Source organism: Hemiscyllium ocellatum, chromosome 30 (genome assembly GCF_020745735.1).
Source record: "Hemiscyllium ocellatum isolate sHemOce1 chromosome 30, sHemOce1.pat.X.cur, whole genome shotgun sequence".
Lineage (NCBI taxonomy): Eukaryota > Metazoa > Chordata > Chondrichthyes > Orectolobiformes > Hemiscylliidae > Hemiscyllium > Hemiscyllium ocellatum.
The window spans coordinates 52,715,279-52,734,345 of record NC_083430.1 but is presented as its reverse complement, the minus strand read 5'-3'; the positions used below and the strand labels follow the sequence as shown (position 1 = coordinate 52,734,345).

Below are 19,067 nucleotides of genomic sequence, written 5' to 3'. Positions count from 1 at the left end.
CCAATCGGATGCCGCGCAGTGAGCCAATCGGCGGCAGGGGGAGGCGGGCGCTCGGTCCGAGCATGCGCGGACGCTGTCGGAGGGTCGATGGACGATCGGGAGTATTTCCTGACCGCGGCCCAGAAAGCGGTGAAGGAGAAATACCCGCCCGTTAGCAAGAAGTACGAATGTGAGTGTGAGGTGGGGGAGGGGAGTGACGGACCCTGGGCCCGCAGGCAGTCTGTACAGGGGGAGGGGTGAAAGGGAAAGGGGGAGGGGTGGAAGGTGGTGGTGAGAGGGAGAGGGAGAGGGAGAGGGAGAGGGGGAGGGGGAAGGGGTAGGGGTGGTGGTGGAAGGTGAGAGGGGGGGGAAGGTGGTGGTGCTGAGAGGGGGAGGGGTGGGTGGTGAAAGGGAAAGGGGAGGGGAGAGGGAGAGGGGGAAGGGAGGGAGTGGAAGGTGAGGTGGGGGATGGTGGTGGTGAGAGAGGAAGGGATGGGTAGTGGTGGTGGTGAGGGGGGTGGAAGGTGAGATGGGGCTGGAAGGTGGTGGTGGTGGTGAGAGGGAGAGGGGGAAGGGGTGAGTAGTGGTGGTGGTGAGAGGGGTATGGGGGTTGGGTGAGGAATGACAGGGGTAGAGTGGGTGGAAGAGGAGTTTGAGGTTGGAGTCTGGCACGCACGTCCTTCAAGATTCAAATCCTAATCACCCTGCTGAAAGTTCTCACCATGACTCAGTGACTCTCCCATAGATCCTGCCAGACCTGCTGAGTTTGTCTCGCATTCTCTGTGTTTTTGATTTTTAACCAATGTTGTCAGCTCTTCTCAGCCAAATTAAAAATGGGAAGGGTGCAACTGGGTCTGGAAAAGTTAAGGGAATTTTTCTTTATCCAAGCTTCTCATTGCAGTCCAGGACCTGACCTGGAAAGTGCATATTTAACTGTTCACTAGGTAAAAAGCAGAATGTGCTAATCGCCACCCAGCATGTTCAGCCCCTCGTGTACCATCAGACAGTAAAGTATGACATAGTCAAAAAGTATGGTGCTAGAAAAGCACAGCCGGTCAGGCAGGAGAGTCAACGTATCAGGCATAAGCTCTTCATTCCTGATGAAGAGCTTGTGCTTGAGATGTCAACTCTCCTGCTACTCAGGTGCTGCCTGGCTGGCTGTGCTTTTCCAGCATCACACCTTTTGACTCTGATCTCCAGCATCTGCCATCCTCATTTTCTCCTAGTAAAGTATGTCCACTAGAACCTTGGCCACTATTTCGAACAAGATAAATCGGTCATGGTGAGCAATTAAGACACCCATAAGTGAGCAAATAATACTCAATTGCTTCCAGTATTGTGGAGTAAACTAAACAAATACAGATCACAGTCTAATTGTTTTATTCGATATAGTGAGTTATCTTAGTTGCTGTACATTGCACCCGCATGTATTGTAAGTCCTTGAAATGACAAAGTTTATAAAATGATTTTCAATTCCTGTAATTTTCTTTTTTTTCTACTTAGATTTGGACCACACTGCGGATGTACAGTAAGTTCTTAAAATAACTACTTTTATGGAAACAGTTGTTAAAAGCGAGTGCCAATTTAGAATACAGTTCTTTGATATTTGGAAAATAACCTCAAACATATGAATTTTACACTTCATGTCAGCTTTTATGCAACTTTGGGATTCCGTGCTGATATGAAGTTTTCCTGTTGTTGCATCACTTTTCTCATGGCAAGTGTCTGATTATTTGTGTTCCAGTACAATTATTGGTGTTTTTTGAGCTTTGTTTTTTAAAGTATATATAAGCTGCTGTCTTCCAAGTATAAAGTTTTTAATCAGCACATCAGCTTAAGTTTTTTATTTAATTGATTATTTTTAATTTTAAAACATTCAATTCTATCAATCATAGTGATGAAATTATGGGGTTAGGAATTCCAAAGTTTATTCTTGTATACGTTCAAGAGGATTATCAAAATGAGACGCACCTTTAATCCAGTGTTGTAACTGAAACTTTCTTTCTAAGCCATGCATATAAAATGTTCTGTGTTTTCTACTTGAATTGTGGAACTCATGCAGCACCATACTTATATTCTAACTTTGCAAACTGGAACTAATTGTGAATGAAATGTTTTAAGAAATATCAACATTGGAATGTTTTCAGGCCTTGCTATTGTTGGTACTGGGGAGATATTGATATATATTGCCTGTTATACATTTTTTATACTGATTCCTATTAATAGTAATTGGGAAATTTCCAGACATTATGTTCAGGTCTTTCTGCTATAGCACACTTTTCCTTAACACAAGTTCACTGTAATGCATTTGATGAATTAAGGACACTGTTTACACCGGCGATTACACTGTTAACACTTTAAGCGCTGTTTCTAAAACTACAATTTTTCAACAATACGGGGTTGCACAAGAACACAGCCATCGTGTTATAAAAGAACTATCTGTATAATGTTTGACTTGTCTTATTTGTGTGCTATATCAACTGATATACAAACAGTAAATGTTAGAAGCTCTGTGAGCTCTTAAAATTTTGCTCTTCAAAATTAATTAAAACCGGGTCTTGTTACTTTGCAGTCTTTTTTTCATATTATTCTATGATATTATTTTACTTTTTCCTGAATGATTTCTAGCTGATCCTTTTGGGATTTGTGGCTGAAAGGAATTGATAGCCACTAACTTCCCAGTTTGTGATTAGTATAACAGAGTTGGCAATCTGTGTTATATTTATAAAGCAGTTAACTTCCAGTGCTGTAGTCCTTGAAATTACTTCTTTTTATAGGTTGCATTCATGGGGCGATACATTAGAAGAGGCATTTGAACAGATTGTAATGGCTATGTTTGGCTATATGACTGACATTGAAACCGTGCAACCATCAACAACAATTGAAGTAGAGGCTGAAGGTAACCATTGTGACATTCTACGTACCTACATATTTATAATTTTTCAGTAGACAAGACATTTCCATGAAACATTATCCTTTAAGTTAGTGTGCTTGAGTGTCAGGGCGTTTAGATCAACTGCTTCGGTTTCACATTAATTATTTTGTAAGTATCAAATTCCTGTAGGGTGAGGGTAAGGATACAGGATATAAGTTACTTGGGTTAAGTGTAAGCCTTGAAAGACTGTTGCTACCCATGAAGTTTGAGAAGGGGAGAAATGTGAAAGATAAAACACTATATCAAACTTAGTACATTTTAGATTAGAGAAGATTCTTTGTGCAATCAAAACATTTTGCTAAAATACAAAGAATGAACTTTCTGATGCAAATACTTGACACAATAAGCTGATATGATAAATAAATCTTTGTTTTATTTGTTATGAGATAACAAAAGGCTTAACTATAATTTCAAGAGTCTGCCATTCACTATATCCCTGCTTCCTCAGAATGTTAAAACCAGTTTGCTGTGTTCTTGAACTGAGATTAAATTCCTGGCACGGCGTACTACAAGCAGTGACGCAGCTGTTTATTCTACGTTGTGTTTACATCAGAAATTTTAAAGTTCATTGAGGTGCTCCCTACAGATATTGATCATGTCCTATTCATTTAAAGACAATTAAGCAGATAGTTTATGGGCACTGACATTTGGCAGTATGCGTATTGTGTTGCCCTGCCCTGTTTCAAGTATAGTCATTGAAATATGTTAGGTGTGGTTCTTTAGGCTGTTGGGCACAACAAAGGTATTCATTTAATTGAAGATGTGAAGGTTGAAATGCTTTGGTAAGTAGATTCCAATTAAATCTACTTACTGCTTTGGTAAGTAGATTCCAATTAAAATTTATTCTCTGACAATAAAGAGTATTTTGAGAAAGGTAATTAGTTACAAGGATTTACTCTAAAATCAGGACTTTCTTAATTCCTGGGACTGGATCTAGGCCTGTTTTCAGGTTATATTTTCTGATCAAACATTTTGCTTCATCTTCACTAGAGATGATACAGTAGCATCCTAGAAATGGCTATAAATCAGGAATTGAAAAAGGGAGAGGAACTCAAGAAAATATAATTATAATGAAAATAGTACTGAGTAAATTATTGGAACCACGACTTGACAAGGACCCAGGTCCTGATAGGATCTTAAAAGAAGTAACCAGTGAAATATTGATGTGTTGGATTTAAATGATGAGTTTGCAGAGTTCTGAGATGCACAGGAACCCGAATGTCCTAGTGCATGAATCACAGAAGGATAGTATGCAGGTACAGCAAGAAATCAGGAAACCTAATATTATGGTTTATTGAGAGGAGAATTGAATGAAAGAGAGATTATGTATGGCATTGGTGAGACAGCATCAGGAGTACTGTGTTAAGTATTGGCCATTGTACTTGCAGAAGCACGTTAATGAATTGGAAGCAGTTCAGAGAAGATTTACTCACCTGGAATGAAGGAACTTATGAGGAAAGGCTAATCAGGGTAGGCCTGTATCGTCTAGAATTTAGAAATGAGTAATTGAAATATAAAAGATCCAGAGGGGACCTGACCAGGTGGATATTAAAAGGATGTTTCTTTTTGTGGACGTCATTTGGAGGTGCCAGTGTTGGACTTTGGTGTACAAAGTTTTTTAAAAAATCACAATACCAGGTTATACTCCAACAGGTTTATTTGGAAGCACTAGCTTTCAGAGCACTGCTCCTTCATCTCATAAGACACAGAATTTATAGCAAAAGCTTACAGTGTGATGCAACTGAAATGATATATTGAAAAAGCCTTTTAGAATGACCATGTTGGTTTCAGTTCTTTCATATCTTTCAGAACTTGTTTTAAACTTACATTATACAACTTACATTTGTATAATTATAACTGATTTATTGTTGGTTATGAGACAGTCTTCAAAGCTCTAATCCAATATTCTTTGTGGATTTTATTATCTTAACTAACTGGTGTTTAGAGAACCACAATTAAGTAGGGATGCTTCTCAGGACATCATTTGAACAAATAGGCATTGTTTTTCTCTGGCAGGCAATTTTTGTGTAAGTACATATCCAAAAAAGGAACTACTGGAAGCATAGAGGAAGTCAAATCAGCATCTGTGGAGAGAGTAGGCAAGTCACTGTTTCAGGTGTAGGAACCTTGCTTTCCATCATTTACATTTTGTTGAGTTGATGCATTGTTTGACTTTGTGAAGTGACTAACTCTAATATTACCCTGATCACCAGAGTTCAGTATATTTTCTAGCTTCAAAATCCTGGGAGTGCTTGCATGATATGAAATAAAATCACTGCTGATATTGCAACTTTACTTTGGTTTTGTCTGTTTTCTCTTAGGCCATGACATGATGTCCCTGCTCTACAACTTTATGGATGAATGGCTGTATCAATTCAGCGCAGAAATGTTTTTCATTCCAAGGGTCAGTAATTTGCTTTAAGATTGAATTAAGACAGATGTGAACTGACATTAAAATTTATCTCATTAAGCACTTTGGAATGATTCACAAGCTTTCGACTGCGGCTGTGATGGGTGCTGTGACATGCTTGTTTTAAACATTGCCTGAGAAACAGTCCAGTAGAGGATATAATAGAAATATCACATCTTGTGTTAAGCTTATATTTTACATGTCATAATGCCAGCAGGAATGGACAGTACCTCACATAATCCTCATAACCTGTTTATCCAAGCTGTTTGACTTGGCTTCTAAAGGTCAGTTCTTTGCTCCTATCAATGTAGCTCTGCTGGCCCCACAGTATCTGCCAGGGTTTTACTTAGTGTGAAAGATACTATACTGGCCAGCAGCTTACACACCATTAGTTCACTGAACTTGCACCACAACTACACATCTGAGCTTTCCACTCTTATATCTTTGTATGAGACACAAATGTTGCTGAACAAAGAGACCTTGGAGTGCAGGTTCATAGTCCCTTGAAAATGGAATAACAGGTAGACAGGATAGTGAAGAAGGTTTTTGATGTGCATGCCTTTATTGGTCAGCGTATTGAGTGTAGGAGTTGGGAGGTCATATTGTGGCTGTACAGAACATTGGTTAGACCACTACTGACAGACTGCATGCAGTTCTGGTCTTCCTGCTACCGGAAGGATGGTGTGAAACTTGAAAGGGTTCAGAAAGGATTTACAAGATGTTGCCAGTATTTGAGCTAAAGGGAGAGATTGAATAGACTGGGGCTATTTTCCCTGGAGTGTCAGAGGCTGAGGGGTGACCTTATAGAGGTTTATAAAATCATGAGGAGCATGGTTAGGGTAAGTAGACAAATTCTTTTCCCTGGGCTAGGGAGTCCAAAACTAGAGAGCATAGGTTTAAGGTGAGAAAGGAAAGATTTTAAAAGGGACCTAAAGGGCAACTTTTTCACGCAGAGGGTGGTGCGTGTCTAAAATGAGCTGCCAGAGGAAGTGGTGGAGGCTGGTACAATTACAACATTTAAAAGGCATTTGGATGGGTATATGAATAGGAAGGTTCAGAGGGATATGGGCCAAAAGCTGGCAAATGGGACTAGATTTATTTAGGATATCTGATCGGCATGGACAAGTTGGACTGAAGGCTCTGTTTCTGCGCTATACGTCACTGATTCTATGACCACAAGTGATGGCAATTTGAGTTCAACCCCATTTGCTTGCTCAGGTGGTTTGCTGATGTCAAGCGGTGTGGTTGCTCCTCTTGGACAAGCTTATTGGCTTGGGCAGGCATCACCTCAAACACTGTTTAACAGCAAGAAGCCAGACTGAATACAAGTGAAACTTCTTATGAGTTGATCAACATGGAGAGATTTCACTTCAAACGCTGCAGCATTTGCATCTTTGTTATGAAGGGGCCAAGTTACTGATGAAGCTCTGAAGCTTCCATCAGAGCTTGAAGGAAGCCATCTAACTGCCAGGTGGTGGTGGTTGTTGTTGTGCACACACACCTTTCCTGTTTTTGGCTATTATAATTGCATCCATGAGCCTAATCCCAACAGGTTGGGGGATGTTAATGAGAATTTGTGACATGCTAATGAACCCAGAAGAGGTTCCCCACCATGAAAGACAGAAAAGCTGACTAACATGAAAGATTCAGTCTCATTATTTGCATATGGGATGTGGGGGGAGGGGGGTTATCACTGGCTGGATCAGCACTTACTGCCCATCACGAATTGCCCCTTGAGAAGGTGACGGTACTTGGAATATTCAGACATCCATGGTGCTGTAAAAAGGCAGTTTCACAATTTTGACCCAGTGATAGTGAAGGAACTTGACATGTAAGAACTTAATAGCAAAATAATAAACCCAGTCCCATCAGGCACCAGAATGTTTGCCTTCGATTCAGTTAAGTTTCGTTGTCCGCCCTACATTTAAGGTGAGACTGGAAAGGTTCACTTCAGGTATTAGATTAGATTACTTACAGTGTGGAAGCAGGACCTTCGGCCCAACAAGGTATGAGTCACGTGAGCCTGTAGTGCATTTACCTTCTTAGGTAAGGAGAACCAAACTGCACACAACACTCCTGATGTGGACTCTCAAATGTTATATACAACTATAGCAAAACATCCCTACTTTTAAATTCCATTCACCTTGCAATAAATAATGGTATTTCATTTGTCTCTTAATCACTTACTATATTTGCATTCGCATTTTTTGCGAGTCATTTACCATGTACTCTGATCCCAGTATGCCTATATAGTCTGCAACCTAACCATTGGGTTAGTTTGAAATTACCCGTTAGTGTTCAATATTCACATGAAAAAGCATCCTGGAGGATATGCACTAAAGAGCAAAATAGTTCAAAGAAGCAAAACAAATTGTTCTTGAAACAGCAACTTGCATTTAAAAGTTGTTTGTAAAATTCTGCACTGTTTCAGAGACATAAAAAGTAACTGTCGCTAAACCAAAGAAGGGGATTAGGAGGATAATTAGAATGTGTTCAAAGATGGCAACCTTAAGGAAGAGAAGGTGGTGAGTAAACAGTAAGATTTAGAGATTGAATTAGAGTGTCAGCCCCAGGCCCTTAAAGTGTATCCCCCAAAAGAACAAAGGAGTTGGAGAATGGTCAAGTACATTTATAGCCTTTGCACTAGCATTAGTTTTATAGAACATTGCATGAGGTTGTTGGGATTTAATTTCTAATCTGTTTCTCTGCACTGATTTACTATGTGAACTCAAGATTAAAACTTAAATGATTCTACGGTTCGACAAACAAACTTTGCAGAGGAACATAGATACTTTAAGTGAGTGGGCAAAAGTCTGGCAGAATGAGCACAATGTTAATTAATGTGATGTCATCCATTTTGGTCAGAATAACAGTAAAATGGACTATTACTAGAATGGGAAAAAGTTGCAGAATGCTGCTTTGCAGAGAAACCTGGTTGTCCTTGTGCATGGATCGCCGAAAGTGCAACAGGTAATTAGGAAGGCAAATGGAATTTTGTCCTTCATTGCTAAAGGGATTCAGTTTAAAAGCAGGCAAGTCATGTTGCAGCTGTATAGGGTGTTGGTGAGGCCACACCTGGAGTACTGTGTGCAGTTTTGGTCTCTTACTTGAGAAGGGATGCACTGGCACTGGAGGGGGTGGAGCGGAGAGGTTGATTCCTAAGTTGAAGGGATTGACTTATGAGGAGAGACTGAGTAGACTGGGGTTATATTCATTGGAACTTAGAAGAATGACAGGAGATCTTATAGAAACATATAAAATTATGAAGGGAATAGACAAGATAGAAGGAGAGAGGATGTTTCCACTGACAGGTGAAACTGAGACAAGACAGCATAGCCTCAAAATTAAAGGAAGCAGATTTAGGACTGAATTGAGGAGGAACTTCTTCACCCAGAGGGTTGTGAAGCTGTGGAATTCCCTGCCCAGTGAAGTAGTTGATGCTGCTTCAGTCAATGTTTTTAAAGCTAAGATGGATTTTTTTTTGAACAGTAAAGGAATTAAGGGATACGGTGAGAGGGCGGGTGAGTGGAGCTGAGGCCGTGAGAAGATCAACCATGATCTAATTGAATGACAGAGCAGGCTGGATGGGCCGGATGGTCTACTCCTGCTCCTAGTTCTTATGTACAAAGTACTATTGGAAAAAGTAGTTTTAAAAAATGTTTTTTTGCAAACATCTGAGCTAAAATTTCACTTTTTTGTGAACTTTAAGGTTTGGCTGTTGGGAATGTATTGCATATGACGATGAATGCAAATAACATTAAGAAAACTATAAAAATCCTCCAAATTGCAAATACTTGAGCAATGCTAAAAGTGAAAGTTTACAGCATGAAAACGAACCTGTTCTGACATGCTCGGCTGGGATAGTGGCATTGCATTCCGCTTTCTGACGAGATCTTATGAAGTGTTTTTCTCTCAAGTCATTGCCTACTTGCTTGAGGGAGGTTGTATGGGTGCCTTTGGTCACCATGTTTCAGTTCTAAATTTAAGCAGCATTGGCAGGTTGTCATATTTGACGTTATTTCTGTTCTCAGTTGATCAGGCACAAGCTGCCCAAGCAGAGGCTGTTAAATGGCAATCAACATTATTTTCCCCGTCCACCTTCTGGGGCTGCTGAGGCCATTTGTAATCCTAGATATCTGAGCTGCAACCATGTCTGTGATTAGCTCACTCAATACAAACTGTAACTGGGATCTGGAGCCTTCCTGATCTAGTTACTGCTTTGATTAATGTAATCCTTAGAGGAGCTAACATAACTATAAAGTGGAAAATCCTTTTAGTAATGCAAATGTTGACTGTTCAAATAATTCAACTAGCCACAAAATAGCTGTGCTTTCCTTTGTAAATGTTGGTGATATAATAGTCTAAGCTACTGATTTCAACTACAAATTAGTTACAGTTTATCAGAAATTGCTGATTCCTAACTGTTGATTTAAGGTTTTTTACAAGTTGCTATTCTTACTGTCTTGGGTTTCTCTTTCAGGAGATGAAAGTGATTCACATGGATAGAGTTAATTATAAGATTCGATCAATCGGGTATGTACGATAACAAAACTTGAACAATTTGGTATAAGAATCATTAATCTTAAATACTGCAGATTTAGAGAATTGACCATCTGAGCACAACTGGTTATTTAGACTGTGTGCACTGTCAGTGAAATATTACATTCTGTTTCCATCGTGGACATTAAAATAATGTAATATATCATTTAATGTATAAAGTTTTACTTTTCCCTCAAAGCATTTCGTTACCTGTGACTTATAAAGTGACAGGTTCCTGCTGCAACTCCATTACCAGTGGGAGAAGCATTAACCAAATGCTTGGAAGGAAGTTCCTGATCGCAGGCCTGACTTGTCTAACTGCTTTGTGACCAGCTTGAGTAACATTTGCATAAGTCTAAGATTGGACTGTCTGGTTGTTGCTTCAATAAGGGGAGACCTAAAGACAGACAGACAATGTAGAGTCCTAGCTGGTTATTAATTTTATATTTGTTCAAATTAGTAATATATTCAACATTTAAAAATTAGTACAGTAATGTGCGCAGTTTTATTATTTCAAGCATAATTCCAATGTAAAGCATTCAAAGAAATGTTTTGAGCACAGAATCCCTTTTTAAACTGATTAAAATTTTGAAGTGATCATATTCGATTGATGGATTGAATTGTGTCATCCTTGTTTGTATTTGTTTAATCCCGAGTATCATCAGTTCATCAGGGAAGAAGGAAGCAATCTAATGGGGGGATTGAAATTAGATTTTTCTTTTCATTTTAGCTTTGGGATAAGTATTCCGAGTATTGAAAATTAGTTGAATGTCAAATACAAACAACCACAGCATGTGTTTAGATTCTAAGTTAATATTTAGTTAGTACAATTTAATAAATATATGTGTAAAAGTTAAATGGTGGTTAACACTATTGAAGTTCATTTAAATGTGCCCGCTTAACTAGTGCTTTTGGAATACTCAACCTTTTATCCTTTCCTTAATAGCAATTAAGGTGGACCTACAAAGTGTATTTCCTAATGGGAGGTGGATAATAAGATAGTTGTTTGTAAGTATGCTTGATTCCTAGTAACTCACTTGAAATCTAACTAAAGGTGCTTTATTTTTCCTGTTAAGGTGGGGAGAACAGTTTGATTTGGAAAAACATCCTCAAGTAAGACTAGGATCTTTTACTTTTCATTTTACACCATCTCCATTTATTATTTATTAGTTGAGGAATTAAGTAAAATTGATCCAGCTATTTCTCTGCTTTTCCAGGGCACTGAAGTCAAAGCCATCACATACTCAGCAATGCAGATCCACGAAGATGAGAAACCTCAAATTTTTGTCATAATTGATATTTGATTTTCATTTTAAATGTTTCTTGTGTGTTTTGAAATGTGTACAGTGTATACTTTGACATTTTCTTGAAATAACTGATGAGAGTGTGAATGTAAGATAAGTCCCACTACTAGAAGAACAGCCTCTTCTATTTACGTTTAAAATGCACTCCTTTTAATTTATTAAAGAACTCCATAACAGAAGGTACCAGATTCCCTACAATCTGTCTTTATTAGTGAAATATAATCAGAATGACTGACTGATGGATCTACCGATTGCTGTGCCCCATCTTCTAAAAATACTTGTCTGACAAATCAAGAGCAGTTCTGAATTTCAGCATAATTTTAACCCTTTTGAAATCGATGAATTCTTAAAATTTCCTTCTGAAGCTGAAAGAACTCGCAATGACTGTGCTGTTGGATAGATCTACTTGAAGATTGACTGTTTGAAGTTGCAGTTATTGCTAGTGAAAATTTACATTGTTTTTATTGGATATGTAGCCTTTGCAAATTAAAAGACAAGACTGAGAAATCTGAATGTCACTTACAGTGAATCCCAAATCATTTCATTGGCAGTGTAATAGGGATTACTCTTCCACAGAGCAACGCAGTGTTTTAATGAGACTTGTACTCACACTACTGATTGTTTGTTTTTAATCCTGAATCATGTAACGCATCCTCAACTTTTTCTGTACATTCAATGTTAAACATAGTCTTAACATAGGTTTGGGAAAATCATATGACAGTAGTAATAGACAAGCTTCTTTTGTGTTGATAATCATGGGGCAGTGAGGTAGAATCTTTAATTATTTGTTAATACATAATTAAAATTGAGTTCCTTTAAATAATTTTGTAACTTTTTACAGAAGTTCTATGATCCTACTAATTTACAATATAATTTAAAATGAAGAGTTGCAAATGCTAGAGATCTGAAACAGGCCAAAACAAATTGCTGGAGAAACTCAACAGGTCTGGCAGCATCCTTAGAGAGTAAACAGGGATAATGTTTTGAATCCAGGGACCCTTTATTATGATAGTTCTGAAGAAGGATCACTGAACTCCAACATCTAATGTTATCCCTGTTTACTCTCTAAGGATGCTGCCAGACCTATTGAGTTTTTCTAACAATTTCTATTTTAATTTGTTACAATACAATTTGATATTTTGGATTGCTTCATCCAATCCTCAAAGAATTGGCTTTTACAATTGTGCCAATTTATTACTTAAGCTTTGCTGGGTTTTTCAGCTTTACAAAAAATATTTTTGATTTTAAATTATATAATAAAGCTTTAAAATTAATGTCTGCAATCTCTAAATGATCTTGTTCACTTAGCTATAACTATTGTGCTTGCAGAGTAGAGTGTTTTATCACATTTACATAAGAAACTTGCTCCTTTTCAATTGTAATCCATTGGTGATAAACACTTTTTGTCCTGAGGCATGATGGGACTGCAAGCTTTCAGTTATTCTTTCAGAATAGTGGTGTTCCACTTCAAGACAGTTTCCAGAAAGCAAGATGGAGTTAGTACAATTTCTATCCCATACACACTTCAGTTCCTGCCCTCAGTGAGGTTAAAAATTTAGTCAATGTCTCCAATCAATTCCAGTATTTATCTGACAGCATTTTCTAACATTAAAATCTTCAATGATACTCTGGTTTCCTCATATGAGCATACTCGATTGGTGCAAGAGCAGCCCATTTGGTCCCTCAACCTTGCTCTGCCATTGGATGATTCCACATTCTCACCCATCCTGCTTAACTTTAGAATGAGAGAGATTCTTGTTAGGGAAGTGAATCAATCTGAAAAATATTTAATGGCTTGAGACAGCAAGTTCTAAAACTGCACACTGTCTCACTCCATCTGTTTCCTGGTTTTAAAACAGTACATTCTAGTTCAGGACTGACACAAAAGAGGAAACATCCTTTTCATATTCACCATGTCAAGACCTTTTAGACTCTTAAATATTTTAATTCAATCACTCTTCACTTTTCTAGACTCCAGTGGAAATAAACCCAATTTTCCCAACTTCTCCTCAATCAGTCATTCCAGCTATCCGCTCTGAACAGCCTCCAATGCCTTATGACCAAAGCTGCACTCTGGTATTTAAAATATGGTCTCAAGAATGCCCCATACCCCTTTTAGAATGTGTTGCAGGTTTCGATTCATTAATATGTAAATCCCAGAACTACTTCGAATTCACATTGCTGAGACAACTTAAGGTTTCATTCAAAAAAAAGTGCCATCTCAGCTCAGCCAATGTGTGAAAGGTGTGAGGTTAGAATCTGTATGTATTTCAATCTTGAGTCAGACTGTATCCCTGAAGTAAGATATCCTTACTATTTTGAAAACTTTTTAAAGCATACCTTCACACATGTTTTCCACTTGTGGAACATTGGGGAAATTGCTCGCAGCAATGCGTCGGCACCTAACCTCTCTACAGTCAGCCCTGCCTCAGCTGAGGGCCACACTCTCTCAGAATTGCAAAGGACCCACTCTGTACTACATCCTCAGGAGAATTCATACTCTCAACAAACAATATTTCAATTCCATCTCAAATATCAAAACTGTAAGTACAACAAACTTTTATCTACCCACTTCCATTAGCAGCGCTCCTCAAACATTCAGAAGATTCCCCTGGTCTCGGAAACTACTCAGACGCCATTAGCCATGCGGCTGATGCAACTGTCACCCCCATCCTGATTGATGATGTCACTTCTGCCCCCATCACAGCCACTCCCACGACCACTTCCGCTTCTCACAATTCCTCATGCATCGTCATGACATCATTTCTGCCCCTCACGTCATCGCTGATGCCACACGCTCAGTGACTTCCACCATCACTTCTGCTCCCACCAGCGCTACTCACCTGCATTCTGCTGACACGCCCCCCACAGACCCCAGTGTCACTATCCCCAACCCCAGAACCCCGAGGGGAACACTACCCCGGTCATGACTCCACTCCCATTCCCCCCACCATCCCACCCACTCCAGTTACTGGCTCCGACCCCACTCCCAGCTCCACACCCACAACTGATCCCAGCTCGCAGCCCTGCTGAGTTTTCACCATCTCCCCAGATCTCCCCCTCACTGAGGATGAACGATCAGTCCTCAGCAAAGGACTCACCTTCATCCCCCTCCGTCCACGCATCAATGAATTTAATACATGCCGTGACGTCGAACAATTCTTCCGTCGCCTCCGCCTCCGCGCTTACTTTCACAATCAGGACTCCCGCCCACCTTCCGAGAACCCCTTCACTCCCCTCCAACACACTGCGTCCAACTAGACACCCCGCGCTGGCCTATTACCTGCCCTTGACCTCTTCATTTCCAAAAGCCGCCGGGACATTAACCACCTCAATCTGTGTACCCTCCTCCCCCACTCCAGCGCCTCACCCTCACAACGCGCAGCCCTCCAATCCCTCTGCTCCAATCCCAACCTCACCATCAAGCCAGCGGATAAAGGGGGCGCAGTGGTAGTCTGGCGCACTGACCTCTACACCACTAAAGCCAAATGCCAACTCGAGGACACCTCTTCCTACTGAGATCGGAAAATCTGGGTTGATTCTTCTTAAAGGAGGTAAAAGCAATGACTGCAGATGCTGGAAACCAGATTCTGGATTAGTGGTGCTGGAAGAGCACAGCAGTTCAGGCAGCATCCGAGGATCAGCGAAATTGACGTTTCGGGCAAAAGCCCTTCATCAGGAATACAGGCAGTGAGCCTGAAGTGTGGAGAGATGAGGTCGGGGGTGGGGAGAGAGTAGCATACAGTACAATGGGTGACTGGGGGAAGGGATGAAGGTGATAGGTCAGGGAGGAGAGGGTGGAGTGGATAGGTGGAAAAGGAGATAGACAGGTGGGTCAAGTCCAGACAAGTCATGGGGACAGTGCTGAGCTGGAAGTTTGGAACTAGGGTGAGGTGGGGGAAGGGGAAATGAGGAAACTGTTGAAATCTATATTGATGCCCTGGGGTTGAAGTGTTCCGAGGTGGAAAATGAGGCGTTCTTCCTGCAGGCGCCTGGTGGTGAGGGAGCGGCGGTGAAGGAGGCCCAGGACCTCCATGTCCTCGGCAAAGTGGGACGGGGAGTTGAAATGTTGGGCCACGGGGCGGTGTGGTTGATTGATACAAGTGTCCCGGAGATGTTCCCTAAAGTGCTCTGCTAGGAGAAGTCCAGTCTCCCCAATTTAGAGGAGACCGCATCGGGAGCAATGAATGCAATAAATGATATTAGTGGATGTGTAGATAAAACTTTGATGGATGTGGAAGGCTTCTTTAGGGCCTTGAATGGAGGTGAGGGAAGAGGTGTGGGCACAGGTTTTGCAGTTCCTGCGGTGGCAGGGGGAGGTGCCAGAATGGGAGGGTGGGTTGTAGGGGGGCATGGACCTGACCAGTGGGGCAGGAGCATGCTGAGGCAATGGGTCGGCCAAAGTGGTCAGGCTTGTGGATCTTGGGAAGGAGGTAGAACCGGGCAGTGCGGGGTTCCCGGACTATGAGATTGGAAGCTGTGGGTGGGAGATCTCCTGAGGTGATGAGGTTTTGTATGGTCTGGGAGATTATGGTTTAGTGATGGGGGGGGATGAGGTCATAGTCGAGGGGGCGGTAGGAAGAGATGTCCTTGAGTTGACGTTTGGCTTCAGCGGTGTAGAGGTCAGTGTGCCAGACTACCACTGCGCCCCCTTTATCTGCTCCTCTAACTCTGGTCGCTTGTGCATCCTTAATTGTAACCATCAGATGCCTGAGCCCGAGGCGTTAGAATTCCTTCTCTAAATCTCTCTGCCTCTTTATTTCTATCCTCTTAGCACAGACGTTGAAACATTTTTCTTTGATGATGGCAAAGTGATGGCCTAGCGGTATTATTGCTGGACTGTTAATCCAGACAATATTTTGGGGACCCATGTTTCGATCCTGCCGGAGTAGATGATGGAATTTGAATTCAATAAATATCTGGAATTAAGGATTTAACGATGACCACGAATCCATTGCTGGTTGTTGGAAAAATCCATTTGGTTCACTGATGTCCTTTAGGGAAGGAAACCTACATCTTTACCTAGTCTGGCTTACATGTGACTCCAGACCCACAGCAATGTGGTTGGCTCTTAACTGTCCTCTGGGGAAATAGGAATGGCAATAATTTCTGGTCTAGCCAGTGATGCCCTTATCAATGAACTAAAAAACATTTTTTGAACATTTGCCCAATATCTCCTTACAGGGCCCTATGTTGATTTTATAACACTTTCATTCTGTTTGAGACACTAACAAAACAAGTACTGTAGTTGTTGTTGTCGTGCCCTTCCCCTTCCCCTGTCTCCTTATTGAGTTGGATGTTTTCATGATCATAACGAATGGTGGAGCAGATCAAAGGGCCTATTCCTGTTCCTAATTTCTGTGTTTCCATGTTTATTTATCCATTCATCTGCTATCCAGGCATCATCTACATCACCCAGACCTCACTGGTGAAGTGTGGCATTCCCATGGACACCATCACTGACCCAAGACCGTCAAACATGGAGGAGCCTGAAGAAGGCACATTGGTCTGTACAGCCAGCTACAGACCCACCCTGAGTGTGGAAGGAGTTATCCTCCTTTGTGAGGGACTGCCAATGATGATGAGGGTCCAGTTATCACCTCTTGTTTTCACTTTTCCAAAGACAAAAGGTCCCAAATTTACAATCATATAGTACCCATTGACATTAGGCCAGATTTCTGCAGCAGCAAGGCATCTGGTCTTACTCCCTCACTCTTTACCCAGACCATTTGCAAAAGTTGTTCCTTCAGTAGTTCATTTCCCTTCTGAAAGACTGAATGTTTGCACCACTCTTTCAGGAAATTTGATCCAACTTATAACCACTCCTACATCACAATATTTTTTTAAAATCTTTTAATTCTTTTACATTATTTTAAATTGCCTGTCCCTTTGAATAGCAACTCTTCTGCCCATGGAGTTCACTATCTCTCTGTAAGCGTTCATAATACATTTCCCCAGTAATCTCTCAATTGCGATACAGTTAATTTGCTGAAGATTATTAAACTGAGTGTAATTAATGTTTCTCCCTTGAAAAGTTTGACTGCAGATTTGCAGCTAAAAGATAAGGTTCCACCGAGATTTGAACTCGGATCGCTGGATTCAGAGTCCAGAGTGCTAACCATTACACCATGGAACCATGCAAACAAGCTCGAGTTCGCTGTGTAACAAGCATTGGCTGTTCACACTGGGGGAATTCCTTTCTGTTAACAGCAAAACCCAAGGCTCCTGCTGGACGGGAGTCCCCTCTGCTCGAACTCCGGGAGCGGGCTTCTCAGCTGGGGATTGCTCGCTCGATCAGTCCCCCCGCTCCCCGGAGCTCAGTGGGACACAGGGAAGGGCAGAATATTCTGCAGCACTGAATGTCAGGAGAATCAGCTGATTGAGAGGTGGAAGAAAACCTCATGATGAACTGCTGTTAGTCACCCGACAGAAACCAAATTTCAGGAAGAAAGTGAGGAGTCCAGACGCTGGCGAGCAGAGTGCAGAGTGTGGGTGGTGCTGGAAAAGTACAGCAGGTCAGGCAGCATCCGAGGGGCAGAAGAATCGACGTTCAGGCAAGAGCCCTTCATCAGGAATTTCAAGTTTCACTATCCGGAACAATACTGAGTAATTCTGAACTGTTTTTATTAATACGCACCAACATGTAAAGTAACAGCAGGTGTAGTGGAGCAGACTATCGGGCTCCTTGACTCAATAATAACATCACATTGCAAATGTGATTGTGTTTTCAGCATTCCCAGTAAACTCTCATTTTCTTGCATGCCGGGACTGTCTGTCTGATGTAATACTCAAATAATGTTGGTGGAACTAGTTAAAATTTAAAAAATATTTATCTTCTTACTTGTTACTGATACGTGATTAATCATGAGTCATAAAAATGGAAGGGGATCAAGTGACATATGAAATTGCTTTGTCATTTCACGTAATGGCAGAAGGAAAACAAGTGACTCTGTGAAACTGCTTTGTCATCTATCTGATTTGACAAGTACTGGACAGTGAAAAACTTTGCAAGAGTTTCAGGCAGATCTCGGCAAACGGACACACCCAGTAACGCTTCTGTTCCATTCTCCTTTTATTATCAATTCTAAAGTGCAATATATTTCACGCTTGCTTACAGTCGAAGGCTGACCTCCTATATCTATGTGGGGGTGGGGATTGATTTCCAGAGCTACACAATCCCTTGAGTGAATGTCTTCCTCCTCATTCCAAATGGCCAAACATCATCCTGATGTTGTTGTTTGCAGTCCTCTGTTCCCCAGCCAAGGGCAAACAGCCTCGTGGAATGTGCCCAATGTACAATAAATATTTCGATGGCCTCTCGTTCTTCTAAATTCCTCAGACTACTGGCCCATTCTCGTCAATCACTCCGAAAGAAAGTGGCCCTGGAGAAAGAACATCCAGTATCCATGGTCCTGCTCATGGTCCCCTGTGATCAGTAGGCACTACAATCTGCAGATACTGAATTGACACAGGCAACTTCTGATTTGAATTTATAGGTACCTTGAATTTGACTTGATGCACAAACGGTATTGGAGATAACTCTTTAACAGGAGACCTTTTGGGTAAATATTCAGCTGGTTAATCAGGAGCAAGCCAACAGAGTCATAGAGTCAGAGAGCTGCACAGTATGGGAACCAACCCTTTGGTCCAACTTGTCCATGCCGACCAGATATCCTAAATAAATCTAGTCCCATTTGCCAGCATTTATCCCATATCCCACAAAATATTTCATATTCATACACCCGTCAGATGCCTTTTAATTCTCATAATTGGACAAGCCTCCACCATTTCCTCTGGCAGCTCAAAGTTGCCCATAGGTCCCTTTTAAATCTTTCGCTTCGCAACCTAAACTTATGCCTTCTAGTTTTGGAATCCCCTATCCTGGGGAAAAGACCGTGCC

General features: G+C 41.0%; 1 protein-coding gene and 1 non-coding gene across 2 annotated transcripts; one reads left to right on the top strand and one right to left on the bottom strand.

The window, feature by feature from the left end:
- Positions 1-42: 42 nt before the first annotated feature.
- On the top strand, positions 43-12,441 carry zbtb8os (zinc finger and BTB domain containing 8 opposite strand). Its single transcript, XM_060847159.1, has 7 exons — positions 43-169; positions 1,483-1,507; positions 2,757-2,878; positions 5,236-5,318; positions 9,805-9,857; positions 10,940-10,976; positions 11,081-12,441. Exons 1-7 carry the CDS (start codon positions 88-90, stop codon positions 11,165-11,167), a joined length of 489 nt encoding a protein of 162 aa, XP_060703142.1. The 5' UTR covers positions 43-87; the 3' UTR covers positions 11,168-12,441.
- A 4,790-nt stretch (positions 12,442-17,231) lies between these two features.
- trnaq-cug (transfer RNA glutamine (anticodon CUG)) lies at positions 17,232-17,303 on the bottom strand. The gene has a single exon. It is a non-coding gene; the product is annotated as a tRNA-Gln (tRNA).
- Between the last annotated feature and the right edge of the window lie 1,764 nt (positions 17,304-19,067).

Bases quoted from the DNA above. Each gene is read 5' to 3' on its own strand.
- zbtb8os (XM_060847159.1), top strand. From the start codon at position 88: ATGGACGATCGGGAGTATTTCCTGACCGCGGCCCAGAAAGCGGTGAAG. The intron at 5,319-9,804 runs GTCAGTAATTTG...TTTCTCTTTCAG, and splicing joins AAATGTTTTTCATTCCAAGG to GAGATGAAAGTGATTCACAT. The intron at 10,977-11,080 runs GTAAGACTAGGA...CTGCTTTTCCAG, and splicing joins ATTTGGAAAAACATCCTCAA to GGCACTGAAGTCAAAGCCAT.